The sequence below is a fragment of the Chiloscyllium plagiosum genome, chromosome 14 (genome assembly GCF_004010195.1).
Source record: "Chiloscyllium plagiosum isolate BGI_BamShark_2017 chromosome 14, ASM401019v2, whole genome shotgun sequence".
NCBI lineage: Eukaryota > Metazoa > Chordata > Chondrichthyes > Orectolobiformes > Hemiscylliidae > Chiloscyllium > Chiloscyllium plagiosum.
The window spans coordinates 20,361,590-20,375,726 of NC_057723.1; the positions used below are offsets into that span (position 1 = coordinate 20,361,590).

Here is a 14,137-nt window from a genome sequence, read left to right on the forward strand (position 1 = left end):
ACACTACGGGCAATTTAGCATGGCCAATTCACCTGACCTGTACATTTTTTGGACTGTGGGAGGAAACTGGAGCACCCGGAGGAAACCCCACGCAGAGACGGGGAGAATGTGCAAACTCCCTTATTACCTCTGCCTATAAATAATCAATGATACCTTTGAGGAAGAGGTTTCAAAAGACTGAAGACCATATGGAAAAATCGTCCTCTGTAGTAATGTACAACTCCTTATTTGTAAATATTGATCTCAATTTCTGGATTCCCCCATAAGAGGACTCATCCTTTCCACATCCACACTGTTAAGACCCTCAGAACCTTGTGATTCAATTGTCCTATTTCTTATTCATCTAAATACTAGTGGATACAAGCCTAGCTTGTCCATCCTTTCGTTTTAAGACCAACCACCATTTCAGATATTAGTCTAGAAAATTTATGTATTGCTTCTGCTACGTTTATGTCCTGTTGTGGTTTCACTAATGTCTTGTTAAACTGAAACGTAATTTCCCTACTTTTCTATTCCATTCCCCTTTCATCATAAACAATAACATGCTATTGGCTTTCAAAATTATTTGTTGTACCTGTGATTCATGAAGAGGACATCAGATCTCTTTCTATCTCAGAGTTCTGCAGTCTCCACCATTGAACTAAGCTGCTTTTCTTATTCTTTCTGCAAAAATGGACAATTTCTCATCTTCCCACATTAAACTCCATTTCCCAGATCTTTGCCACTCACATAACCTATCTATATCCCTTGTAGTCTTCTTATGCCGCTTCACAATTTACTTTCCTACCTATTTTATGTCATCAACAAATTTAGTAACCATCCCTTCAGTCCTGAATTGTGTAGCACACCACTTGTTACATCTTGCCTACAAAACAAATTCCATACTTTCTTTTTCCTATTAGTTGCCTAAACCTCTTTCCATGCTTGTATGGTGTCCCCAAACCAAGAGTTTGTTTTGTAATTGTTGTCTGAGGTGGCACCTTGTCAATGTCTTCCGAAAATTTAAGCAACATACTCCCATCGTTTCTCCTTTTATGCATAGCATATGTTACTTCCTCAAATAACTCAATAATTTGGATAAACACGATTCCCCTTTCATAAAACCAAACTGATTTGCCTGATTACCTTGAACTTTAAGAAACTCCCAATATATTGTCTTTAAGAATAGTTACCCTACGACAGATGTTAAGCTAATTAGCCTGTAGTTTCGTGCTTTCTGTGTCTCTCTCTTTCTGAGTAAAGGAGTTACATTCACTGTCTTCCAATCTAATATAAAGTTCACTGAATCTACGAAAGTTCAGAAATTTAAAACCAATGCATCAACTATTTCACTAGCCGATATGTCATTGCAAAGTTTTCTCGCCCTTATTATTTCTGATATTTGCAGTTTTCTCTTTTGCTATTGTAATTATTCTGAGAAATTAAACCAAATCACGGTAATTCTAGAAAAATCAAAATGGTATGGATTAATGATACCTCCACCTTTTCTATTCAGATGCCAGCACTCAAACAGAGATGTTTGGACCAGCAATCCACCGCAAAATTACTGGTGTTTCTGCAGCTGTATCAGATGAGTCAGTGGCAGGTGACAGTGGTGTATATGAAGTGGTCAAAAGGTATATAATACATTCTACAGGTACACACTATTCATTAGAACAGAAGAAAGATTTTCATTAGTCTTGTTTAGCATATGCGCTTTCAAAACCCTTTTATCTTTAGTTTTGAACCAGACCATTTACTGTATTCCATCATGTAATCAAAACTTCCTTCAATTAAATTGTTTAGAATTCAAGTACAAATATTTTAAAGTACAAAATACCTTCTTGACTAAAAAGCAGTGCAATTTGTATTTATCATGTTATAATCTAACCCTAGATCATGTGAGATAGAAGATGTACTTTCTGATGATGAAACTGATGCACCAGGAGCTGCCAGACTCCAGATTGGAATGAAGTAAGATTTGAGGTTCTTTTATTATTGTCAAACAGATTTTAAATTGTTTGCAGCTTGAACGCAGTAACCTTCTGTTTTTACAAGTGAAAATAATATTCTTGTCAAGTACCCTTGGAGCATAAGAATTCTGAAAAGTTAACATTAGGGAGTTAGAAAAGAAGAGGTGGCAAATCAACAGAAATAGAATTGATTGAAAAGTTGCAAATATTTGCAACCTTCACTAAACTGGCCAAATTCATTACTTTTCAGTCCACTAGAGTTGAGCTGTTTTGTTTCATTTTTCATAATATCTCATTCATCTACATAGTATTTTGATGATTTGATATTATTCTGCAAAGTTTCATTTTTACTTTAACAGTAAGTGTCCTTTTTTTTTACAGGTATGATGATAAAAGCAAAAGATTTGCTATTTTTATTATTCAGTTGAGTAATCTAGCAGCACTTTCCTTACCACAGAACCGAACAGTGTAAGTAGAAAAAAATCTTTGATATGGCTCTGCAGCATTAAACCATAAGTTACTATTATTGCTTATTAAATATTACAAGATCCAATTAAGCTGATGGAAGAATCGATCAAGTCAGCTGTAAGGGAACTAGCTGTGATGACTTTCTGGAAAGTCATTATCCTCACATTCGTTTAGACTGCATATTGTTGAAGACCAACAGATATGTTTGTCAAGCTACTATATAGATATAGAAATAAAAAATACACAGTTAAAGTTTGACAGAAGTAAATATTGGTCAGGACTCTTCTGGATTTATGGGTCAAAAGTGCGCCTGCTTAAAATGCATCAGTAATAGTTAGTGGAGCAATTATCAGGCTTTAATCGGTTATTATGTGGTAGTGTCTCTAACTCTGGACCAGGTGGTCTGGATTCAAGTTCCATCTGCTCCACAGGTATGTAATGGCATCTCTGAACAGATCGTTTGGAAAATATCCAACTTCATAATGTTACCAAGAAGATTTGCAGCAACAAATGAAAAGACTGAATCGGTGTACAGGTAGTTCTCCGAGAATGCTGTAGTTGCATTCCAGCAAAACCTCACTTAGTAGAATAATGGGGCTTATGGGAAAAGTGGGATTAGGGGCAGACCAGCAAAACTATCACTCATGATTGCTCAAAAATCACCCAAAAGTCTAATACAAAGTATAGCACAGCCTGAATGAAGGTTGACATCATACTTATTAACGAAACAAAAGTAAATTTAACACAGTACATTTAAAAAGTGTGAGAAAGCTGCTTTCTGTACAGTAGCTCTCTATTGGCAGCTGACATCGGCGCATGCGCAGAACGGCATGAGGTCCAGCGCTGACATTGCATATGTGCAGAACAGCGCAGACTTCAGCGCATGCGCAGGACAGCATAAAAACCAGCGCTAACAGTGCAGACTTTAGCACAGAGTCCAGCGCATGCGCAGAACGGTGCCGAGATTTTGATGCGGCCATCAATGCATGTGCAGAACAAAACACGCAAACCAATCCCTGCTGGAATCACGCTATTGCAAACCAAGGTAACTGTTCTCGAAAATACTGTTCACTAATTCTTCAGCGACATTATAACCAAATTGCACTGTCGAAATGCACATTATTCCAGAACTATCTGTACTGAAACAATATTTAGCTTCCAATGTACAATGAAGTCCGCAACTATTGCTTCAATGGAAGCTTAACAAAATTAAACAGTTTGTGTACATGAGCAAACAAATTACTTGTCACAGAAAAGTAGTTTAGTTATAACTTTAAAATTGTTCCTCATTGCCTGAAGAAACTGAAAAAAAAGTGTGTTTTTACATTTTCATTAAGCTTTGTGATTTTACAAAAACAGTGCAGTCAAAGATGCATAAAATCAATTCAGTCAGGACAGGTGGGGGTGCTGTGTAAAATCCAGCAGGTGTCCCAGCACAAACGTATGAACAAGGAACAAAAGTAGGCCACTTGCTCCTTTGAGCCTGCTCGACCATTCAATAAGATCATGATTTTAATCTTAACTCTATACTCTTGCACATCCTTAGTGATCTTTCATCGTCTTGTTAATTGAGAATCTATCTACTTTTGCCTTAAAAATATTAAAGAATTCTGAAGATTCAAAACCCTCCGAGAAAAGAACTGCACTCTTACTAGTGGCAGATATAGCGTTAAAAACATGAGAATGTAAGAAATAGAAGCAGGAGTAGGTCACTTCTGCTTCAAGGGGTGTTCTTTTGGCACAGAGATGGTTTCAGGTCCAAGTATGAGGATACTCTGGTTCAAGTTCCACCTTCTTCAGAGATTTAAAATGACATCACCAAACTGACAGGTTAATTAGAAATATTTTTTGAAAATTGCCCCAGAAGAGATCCCAAATGATTAAAAAAGTCCCTGCACCAGCTCAGACAAAAACTGCAGATGCTGGAATCCAAAGTAGACAGGAGGCTGGAAGAACACAGCAAGCTAAGCAGCATCAAGTGGAGAAGTCGACGTTTCACGTATAATCTTTTTTGACCAGCTCCTCAGCCATGCATTAATCTGCCCTACCCTCTTATTCCTACTCTCACTAGGATGAGACACCAGGAGAAATCCAGCGATTACTAGCCATGAAGGTCCTCTAATTCCCTATATTCACTATGAAGGAGTTCATCATTTTTAAAAGGAGTGTGTATAATGATCTCAGGCTGCTCATGCTCCCCTGAGAATTTGTTGCAACTGCTCTGATCATTTATCACAAGTAACTATACACACTCCTACATAAATATCATTGTGTATAAATGCACAGGATGTTTCAGCAGGGATGGAAGAGGCAAAAGGTATGCTGGTACACAAGTGCCTTGTTTTATGGGACTAAGTAATAGTTGTGCACAAGATAAATTCTGAAAATCAAAACACTCATGATATTTATGATCTTAAAAAGGTGGAATGCATTTTGAAATATTTTGGTGAATTATAAACATACAGGATACTTTTACACATGCCATCTGCTTATTCCAACCCTCTGCCCAGGAGTTGAGAATTAAATGGACATGGGTGCATTGATTAGATTAGAATACTTACAGTGTGGAAACAGGCCCTTCAGCCCAACAAGTCCACACCGACCCTCCGAGGACCAACCCACCCAGACCTATTCCCTTACGTTTACCCCTTCACCTAACACTACGGGCAATTTAGCATGGCCAATTCACCTAATCTGCGCATTTTTGGACTGTGGGAAGGAACCGGAGCACCCGGAGGAAACCCACGCAGACATGGGGAGAATGTGCAAACTCCACACAGGCAGTTGCCTGAGGCAGGGATTGAACCCTGACCTCTCGTGCTGTGAGGTAGCAGTGCTAACCACTGTGCCACCGTGCCACCCAAATTGAATGAAACTGCAATGCATTGATCATACTGCTCCAGTTGCATTTACAGAACCGTGAGAACAATAGTGAGGAAGTGGAAGTCTGATTCTCTCCAAGGAGGCCTCTTCAGACATTGGCAAGCATACACTATGCACATATATAAACTTCTACATTCATTGAACAACATTGTGCTGATGACCAGTAGTAAAATGCCGCATGGCTTCAATATGCACACTGTTGCCCTATGAAGCAATTTCTGTGTGACATACAAAAAACTCAATTTACTAAAAAGGTCTGATTATTTCCTTGAGATTTCCAGGTATGCTGAGTGTTTTAAACATCTTGCATGGAGAACCCTGCTACTCCACCACCATGCTGGGCACAGCAATACTACAAAAGCTACATCTACTGTGCAATGAAGTGTTCTTTTTGAAACCAAATTTTTGATTTTATTTTGACTCTTTTATAGCGTCAGGAAACAGACCATAATTTAAAAACAAAACCGAACTAATATCTTCCATTGAAACCTCATTACATCAAAAGTATCAGGATTGAATGGAGGAAGAATATTTTTCTAACATTACAACAGTTTGTAATAAGAGCATGTGTTGCAAACTAGGTATCTTCATTAAATTACAGGGAATAGGACAGAATCATTAAATTTGATAATACCCAGGGTATGATCTCGTCCAATTCCCACAAGTGCGGTCTGCAAATAGGAAATGAAAGCTCATTGCAGAGTTGTTAATAGTAATTAGCTGTGCCATCTTTGTTGTTTAAAATTCATTTATATTCAGTCATAAAAAGTACTCCACAGCAGTCCAAATTGAAATGGACTCATCTATATTCCCTCAAACTTATGTTTTGATTTTCAGTCTCAAGCCTTTATTGATACTTTGCCATCTTTTTAAAAAAGGAAAAAAAGGTTCCCTACGTTGACATTTATTCTGAGACAGCACTTTAGATGAGTTTTTTTTAACTTTCGAAAACCAATTTCCATAACGTTAGTTCTCCCACACTAAGCTGCATGTGCCTTTTAGATTCTATTTGGGCTTCAGTTGACTTACTGTTCCTTCATGTGCATACCACTTGCTGATTGTACTTCAGTGAAGACCACAACTATTTCAGCAAGTAAACAAACGCTTCCTTTATACAGCTGCATGGATAGCTGGAGACCATGCAAGGAGGAAATGAAATTTCAGTGGAAACAGCTCAAAAAAGGAGGATAGATGAGATATTCAAAAGCAGATGGTCTGCCCAGCAATGTCCATTCTCCCAGAGTTTAAGTCATTGATTTATTAGTTTGACAATTGCACCAAAAAAAGGAAAAACAAAGATACATTTACATAATTACATTTTGCAAAGCATCACACTAAAGTCAAACACACTCACTTCCAGAAGGCTTGCTTAAAATCAGAGCGCACTTGAATGTTAACATTTATTGCAAGGGGTTTGGAATTCCAAAATAATGAAGTGACACTTCAATCGTGTACAGAGAAACATGATCAAATTCTATTGGAATACAGCATCCTGAATTTCAAAAGAGATTTTGTCTTTAAATGTGCACTTTTCTCAGGTCAGGTTGCACAAGTTTAGCTTGTCTAAACTTCAGGGTATATTGGAAAAACCCCATTTAGACATGCCAAGATACCAAGAGCAGGTGGGACTTGAACCCAGCACTACAGGTTCAGACGGAGGGGCACCACCAGATTGCCATAGGACCCTTTCCCTTTAAGTTTAGCACCTGGGGCTGGGTGGTGAATTTAGATACCTAAAGTGATTAAAAAGGTAGTCATTAAAATAACTTGTCTCTTTGAGTATGGAATTCTGGAAAAGCAGGATAAGATTCAGGGATTGTTACGAGAAAGGTCAAAACAAATTTCAACAAGTTGGGATAGGCAGATCTGAATAACATCAGGTATAATTTGCAGAGGAGACAGGAAGCAGTTTTTTTTTAAATAAGGTAAATCTGTCAGCAGTGGGATGCATTTGGGAGAGTACAGGGTTAATGTGTTCCAATAATGATCAAGAACTGGGACCAACAAATCCTCTGCAGCTTTGTTAAGGAATATTTGGGATTCAATAAAGAGAAACAAAAGGGAGGTGGTTTATGGAAGATAGAACTCAAAACCACTGAAGCCTACGAGTACAAAACATGAAAGAGAAAAACATGTAAGAGTTGGAGAGCAAAAAGGAGCAAGAATGAATAAAGGCAGATAAGAGACAAAAACCTGAAGATATCGTGAATATTAAGGATAACTAAGGAAAGAAGGATATAGCCCAATTAAAGGGCCACAGTGGTAATGTGTGCTTGGAGCTGGAGGATATTGATAGAATTATAAATGACTAGTGTTCACTAGGGGTGGGGGTGCACAATGTGGTATACACACATCAGGGAGACAGACTATGCTATACTTAAAGAAATTAGCATAAGTGAGATTTTGCATGGTCTGGCAAGCTTAAAAGTAGATAAACTTCTCAGGCCAGATGAAAGCTATCCCAGGCTGTTGAGTGAGACAAGGGAGAAAATAGGGACGAGGTCCCAGAGGACTGGAGAACAGCCAACATGTTACTATTATTCAAGAAGGGAGCAAGGGATAAACCAGGAATCTACAGACCAGTTTAAATGCAGTGGTGGGGAAACTATAGGAAGCAATTCAGAGACACAGAACTAATCTGTACTTGGAGGCAGTGGTTAATCAAGACCAGTGCGTTTTGTGAAGGGAGATTACATCTGACCAACTTGACTGGCTTTTATTGGAAGAAGTGACCAGAACTGTAGATGTGGACAATGCATTCAACAGTCTACTTGAACTTCAACAATGCCTTTGATATAGTCTTGCACAGGAGACTACAGTTAGAAGTTAGAGCCAATAGAATTGCAAAATTTGACTAATTGGATCCAGAAGTGACTGAGTGACAGGAGGTGGGGGGGTAGTTAAGGGAAGTTTGTGACTGGAGGTCCGTGTCCAGTAAGGTTCTACAGGGATCATAGAATCTTATAGAGTCATACAAGATGGAAAGAGAACCTTCAGTCCAACTTATCCATTCTGACTGGGTATGCCAAAGTTTAGTTTCATTTAACTGCATTTGGTCCATATCCCTCAAACCTCTCCTATTCACGTACTTGTCCAAATGTCTTTCAAATACGGCAAAGTCCTACCACTGCTACCTTATTCCATACATGCACCATCATCTAATAAAAGTTGCCTCTTAGGCTCCTTTTAGATCTTTCCCATCTCTTAAATCTATGCCCTCTACACTGGGTAAAAGGCATGCCTCGTCACCTTACCTATGCCCCTCATGATTTTTTAAATGTCTAAAAATAAAAGTCACCCCTCAGCCTTCAATGTTCCAGAACATTGGGCACAGCCTAACCAGCCTCTCCCTATAAGTCAAGCCATCTAGTCCTGATAACATCCTTGCAAATCTTTTCTACACTTTTTCCAGTTTAACAGCATCCTTCCTGTAGCAGGGCGACCAGGATTGTACACAGCACTCAGTGGTCTCACTGATGTCTTGTATAGCCACACCATTATCCTAACTTCTATACTCTACATTCTGACCAAGGAAAGAAAGCATGCTAAATGCTGTCTTCACCATATCAGTGATGCCACTTCCAAGGAATGTGTACCTGCACCCCTAGGTCTCCATGTGGCAACACTCCCCAGGGCCCTACCATTAACTGGACAAATCCTATCCTGGTTGTCCTTGCCAAAACTCATTTATCTAAACTAAACTCCATCTGCTATTCCTCAGCTAAATTGGCACACTTGATCAGAATCTTTGTATTCTTAGATACCTTCTTAACTGTGCATTATCAACAACAATAATTTTGGTTTCATTTGCAAATTTACTAAACAAGCCCCTCAATGCTCATTCAAGTCATTGATATCAATGATCAAGAATAGAATTAGTGTTGGGAACCTTGCTTGTGATTATTACGAACGACTTGGGCTTGAACAGAGGAAGGTTGATCAATAAGTTTGTGGATGATGCAAGAAATGGGAGTGGTAAACAGGGAGGATAACATGAGATTATAAAAAAAGAGGATATCAAGGACTGATCAGTGAGAAATGGAAATCAACTCAGATTAAAAAAAAAAGCTGATACACATGGGCAGAACACATGGCAAAAAAAGAATCATGATTAACTGTTGGATCTGGCTTTTATTGATCGAGGAATTGAGTTCCGGAGTACTGAGGTCATGTTGCAGTTGTATAAGACTCTGGTGCGGCCGCATCTGGAGTATTGTGTGCAGTTTTGGTCGCCATACTATAGGAAGGATGTGGAGGCACTGGAACGGGTGCAGAGGAGGTTTACCAGGATGTTGCCTGGTATGGTAGAAAGATCGTATGAGGAAAGGCTGAGGCACTTGGGGTTGTTTTCATTGGAGAAAAGAAGGTTTAGGGGTGACTTGATAGAGGTGTACAAGATGATTAGGGGCTTAGATAGGGTCGACAGTGAGAATCTTTTCCCACGTATGGAGTCAGCTATTACAAGGGGGCATAGCTTTAAATGAGGGGGGGGTAGGTATAGGACAGATGTTAAGGGTAGATTCTTTACTCAGCGAGTCGTGAGTTCATGGAATGCCCTGCCAGTAGCAATGGTGGACTCTCCCTCTTTATGGGCATTTAAACGGACATTGGATAGGCATATGGAGAGGCAGCATGGGGATACTTGCCTTTATTAGCCAAGGCAGAGTTTAAAAGAGCAGGAGGTTAAGTTGGATTTGTTTAGATTTAGATTAGATTCCCTGCAGTATGGACACAGGCCCTTCAGCCCAACAAGTCCACACCGACCCTCCGAAAAGTAGTCACCCACCCAGACCCGTTAGTATAAAATGTTGGTTAGGCCACAACTAGAGCATTACGTGCAGTTCTGGAATCCATTTTAGAAGAGGGATGCAACAGCACTGGGGAGGATATAGGGGAGATTTACCAAGATGTCTTGGCTAAAAGTTTTCGTTAAAAAGTGATAGCCTGGGGTTGTTTTACTTGGAACAAAGGAGACAAAGTGGGACATGATATGTATAAAATTGAGGGGCATAGACAGGTAGTTGGAGTTGTCATTCTGCAACACCCAAATGGTCTTTTATTGCAAAAAATCTAATTGAACATTGAGAAAACAGCCACTCTGTGCAATAAAATTACATCTTATTTCTTCACATGACCACCTATGTATCGACCTTTTGTATCAAAAATCTCTCTACAATCAGGCATATAAGATTCAGGGATTGTTACGAGAAAGGTCAAAACAAAAGCAAATTTCAACAAGTTGGGATAGGCAGATCTGAATAACATCAGGAATACAATCAGCTTTAAAAATATTCAAAGACTCCACTTCTACCATCTTTTGTGGAAAAGATGATCTAAAGACTCACGACTCAAATTCTCATCCGTCTTAAAATGAGCGACCCCAAAAAGGACTCGCAGATTGAGGTTTTTTAAATTAGATTAGATTACTTACAGTGTGGAAACAGGCCCTTCGGCCCAACAAGTCCACACCGACCCACCCATACCCCTACATTACCTATCACTACGGGCAATTTAGCATAGCCAATTCACCTGACCTGCACATCTTTGGACTGTGGGAGGAAACCGGAGCACACGGAGGAAACCCACGCAGACACGGGGAGAACGTGCAAACTCCACACAGTCAGTCGCCTGAGGCGGGAATTGAACCCGGATCTCTGGCGCTGTGAGGCAGCAGTGCTAACCACTGTGCCACCGTGCCACCCAAGGTTCTCCACCAAGAGGGAACATTCTTTTCCCAGTTTCTGTTAAGACCTGATTAGTTTCAATTAAGTCACCTCTTGCATTTCTAAATTCCTGCAGACGAAAGCCGAGGCCATCCAAATTTCTTGAAAGCCAACCAGTTCCAGGAACTAGTACAGTGGACATTCTCTGAATGGCTTTCAATGTAATTACATCCTTCCTTAAATAAGGTGACCCATACTATACACTGCACTAGATATAGTCTCAATGCCCTGATTAACTGAAGCAAACCTCTCCTCCTCTTGTATTCAAATCTGCTCAAAAATAACATTTGCGTTGAGTGATTTGTACTTTTTAAAATTTCATACATGACCACATCCAAATTCCTTTGCATTTGAAACTTCAATCTCACCTGATAGATAAGGCTTTTAAAAAAATCTCCCACCCAAAATAATTAATTCTTTATCATATAATATTCCATTGCCACATCCTTTGAACTAACGCCTCAAGTGTTAATGTTGATCTCGCTGGGCACCTTGGTTGCGGGAGTAGCATTGTATTCTGCACTCTGTTCTGCTATCCTGATGCACTTGTATGGTACAATCTGCCTGTAGCGCATGCAAGTCACTTTTCACTGTCTGCCAGAGTGTGGGACAACAATAAGTCAGACACAAACACAGCTATTCCCACTCACTTAGAAAGATCCAGCTTCCTTTGTACACCCCAAGTCCTCTGCACCACTTATTTGTCAACCTATCTTGTCAAGAAGACAACTTGAACCACCATACTTTTGGTACTTTCATCCAAGACAAATTTTGGTGTGGAGGTGGCAGTGTGGAGGCAACAATAGGCCTGAAGCGTGGACTTGGCAGGTTATCATTTACAGCAATTCTTGGTGGGTTGTCAGCTCCCCTCTGTAGTGGGCTTGAAACACAGGCACTCCGAGGCCTGGGACACCTTGCAGAAGCTCTGGGGCTTTATTTGAAGACCCGTTGCATAGAAGATGAACTCTAGTTTCTTTTAATTGTTTTTGTAACTCAAAATGGTGCCAGATTGTGGCAACAAAACATTTTCCATTGTATTTTCTAGATATTGTGACAATAAATAACTCATAACTGAAAACAGTTATGATCCCAGCACTGAGCCCTCAGGCACACCATTTGTTACACACTGCCAAAAAAGAAAACGATATATTTATGCCCATTTTGGAGCCAATCTTCTATTCCTGCCAAATGTTATCCTTGCACCATGAGCCTTTATTTTCCACAGTCTGTGGCACCTTATCAAATGCCTTCTGGATATCCAAGTACAAAATATACACAGGTTCCCCTTTATCTACATTACGTTACTTCCTCAAAGTCATCCAATAAATTGGTTAAATAGTCTCTTTGCAAAAATAAAAAAGTGTTACTGGGCCTGAATTTTTTTTTTAAAAAAAGGCAAGAAATGCTATACTATAACAAAGTCATACACAAAAACACAGACCCATTGGTCCAACCAGTACATGCTGAACATAATCCCAAACTAGTCCCACCTCATACTCCCAGCCCATATCCGTCCAAATGTTTCTTAAATCATGTGCTTATCCAAATGTCTATTAACTGTTGCAACAGTGCCCACATCCTCCACTTCCTCAGGAAGTTCATTCCATACTTGAACCACCCTGTGTAAACAACTTGTCTTTTTTAAAATCTCTCCTCTCACTTTAAACAATGTGCCCATTGACATCCCCTACCCTGGGGAAAAGACACCTATCTATACCCATGATTTTGTAGACTTCTATAAGGTCACCCCTCAAACTAAGCTCTAGTGAAAAATCTCTTCAAACCTTCCATACTAAGCAACGTTTTGGCAAGTCTCTTCTGAATTATCTTTAGCTTAATATTCTTCCTAATATTGGGAAACCAGTCCTGGTCACAATATTGCAGAAGAGTTCTCACCAATGCCCTTTCAACCTCAACATAATAATGGCTTCCAATATCTTCCCTTTAACAGTATTGACAGTTTTTTTTGAAACAGAGGAAGAAAAGGATTTTATTCAGGGCTTTCTATCATAATGGAACCCTTCTCAAAAGGTGAAGGAGATTTGGAAAATTAAAGCCAACGTATCAACTACCACATCAACCACTTCTTTTAGAAGAAGATGAAGCTCATCAGAACCTGGAACTTGTCAGCCTGCAGCTCCAATAACTTGTTTAGTATTACAGCCCTGACCATTGTATTTTTCTTGAATTGCTCTCTACACTTACTGATTCAGAGCTATTTTTGAAAAGCTACTTGTTCCTTCTACAGGACTGATCCAAAATAACCATTCAATTCATCTGTCATCTCCTTACATTCCTGTAAGTTTCCCCATACTCACTTTCTACAGGACAAAAACTTTAAACAGGTTTAATGTACCTATAGAAAATACTTCTAGCTGGTGTTTTATTTTCTCTGCATTAAATCATTTAGTCAGTCAATCATTGCTATACTGCATACTGTCCAATCTCCTGACCTGCCACTTGTCTTTACACAATTATATGCCTGATAGCATCTTTAACCCTTGTAGTTAAACATAGACGGTGCATCCTCTAAATGTTTTTCCTTTCAGTTGGAACATCTCTGTTCTGATGTGTTCGGAAATATCCCTTGACATGTCTACTATTGACCTCTCCCTTAACCTAATTTGTCAGCACACTATAGAAGAATCAAGCAGAGCTAGGTAAATTTTCATTATTCAAATTTAAAACAGTCTTTGACAAAGTCCTCTCTCTCAAGCTGAATAAAATCCAGCCATATTGTGGTCATTATTATTGAGAGACACTTTCACTATGAAGTTGTTACTTAATTCTCTTTCATTACACCAAACCACATCTAGTATGATTCACCACAGAAATACGTTCAAAGAAACTGTCCTAAAAGCACATTCTGTGAAAGTCTCTTCTGGGTTACTTTCACTCATTTAATTTTTCAAATCTATATATAGATTGGACCCAAATATTTTTCACATAATCAAATATCACAACACAGGTGGAAAAAGTGTGTTGAAACTCACTATTTAGGTGCAGTTGAATCTGCTGTGCATTTTCAGTTTTTCATTCAATTGAGTTTTGGGTTTGCTTTGTCTTACTATAGATTCCTGATGTTGCATTGCCTTTTCAGGTACTTGCTTT

At 39.1% G+C, this 14,137-nt stretch overlaps 1 protein-coding gene across 1 annotated transcript in view; it reads left to right on the top strand.

Annotated features, from left to right (window-relative positions):
* The window catches only part of LOC122556531 (protein KIBRA-like), a 143,776-nt gene that overhangs the window by 94,667 nt on the left and 34,972 nt on the right, over window positions 1-14,137 (top strand). The window contains exons 12-14 of the mRNA XM_043703296.1: window positions 1,496-1,616; window positions 1,876-1,953; window positions 2,334-2,420. Coding sequence (XP_043559231.1) covers window positions 1,496-1,616; window positions 1,876-1,953; window positions 2,334-2,420 — 286 coding nt within the window. The remainder of the gene's footprint in view (window positions 1-1,495; window positions 1,617-1,875; window positions 1,954-2,333; window positions 2,421-14,137) is intronic.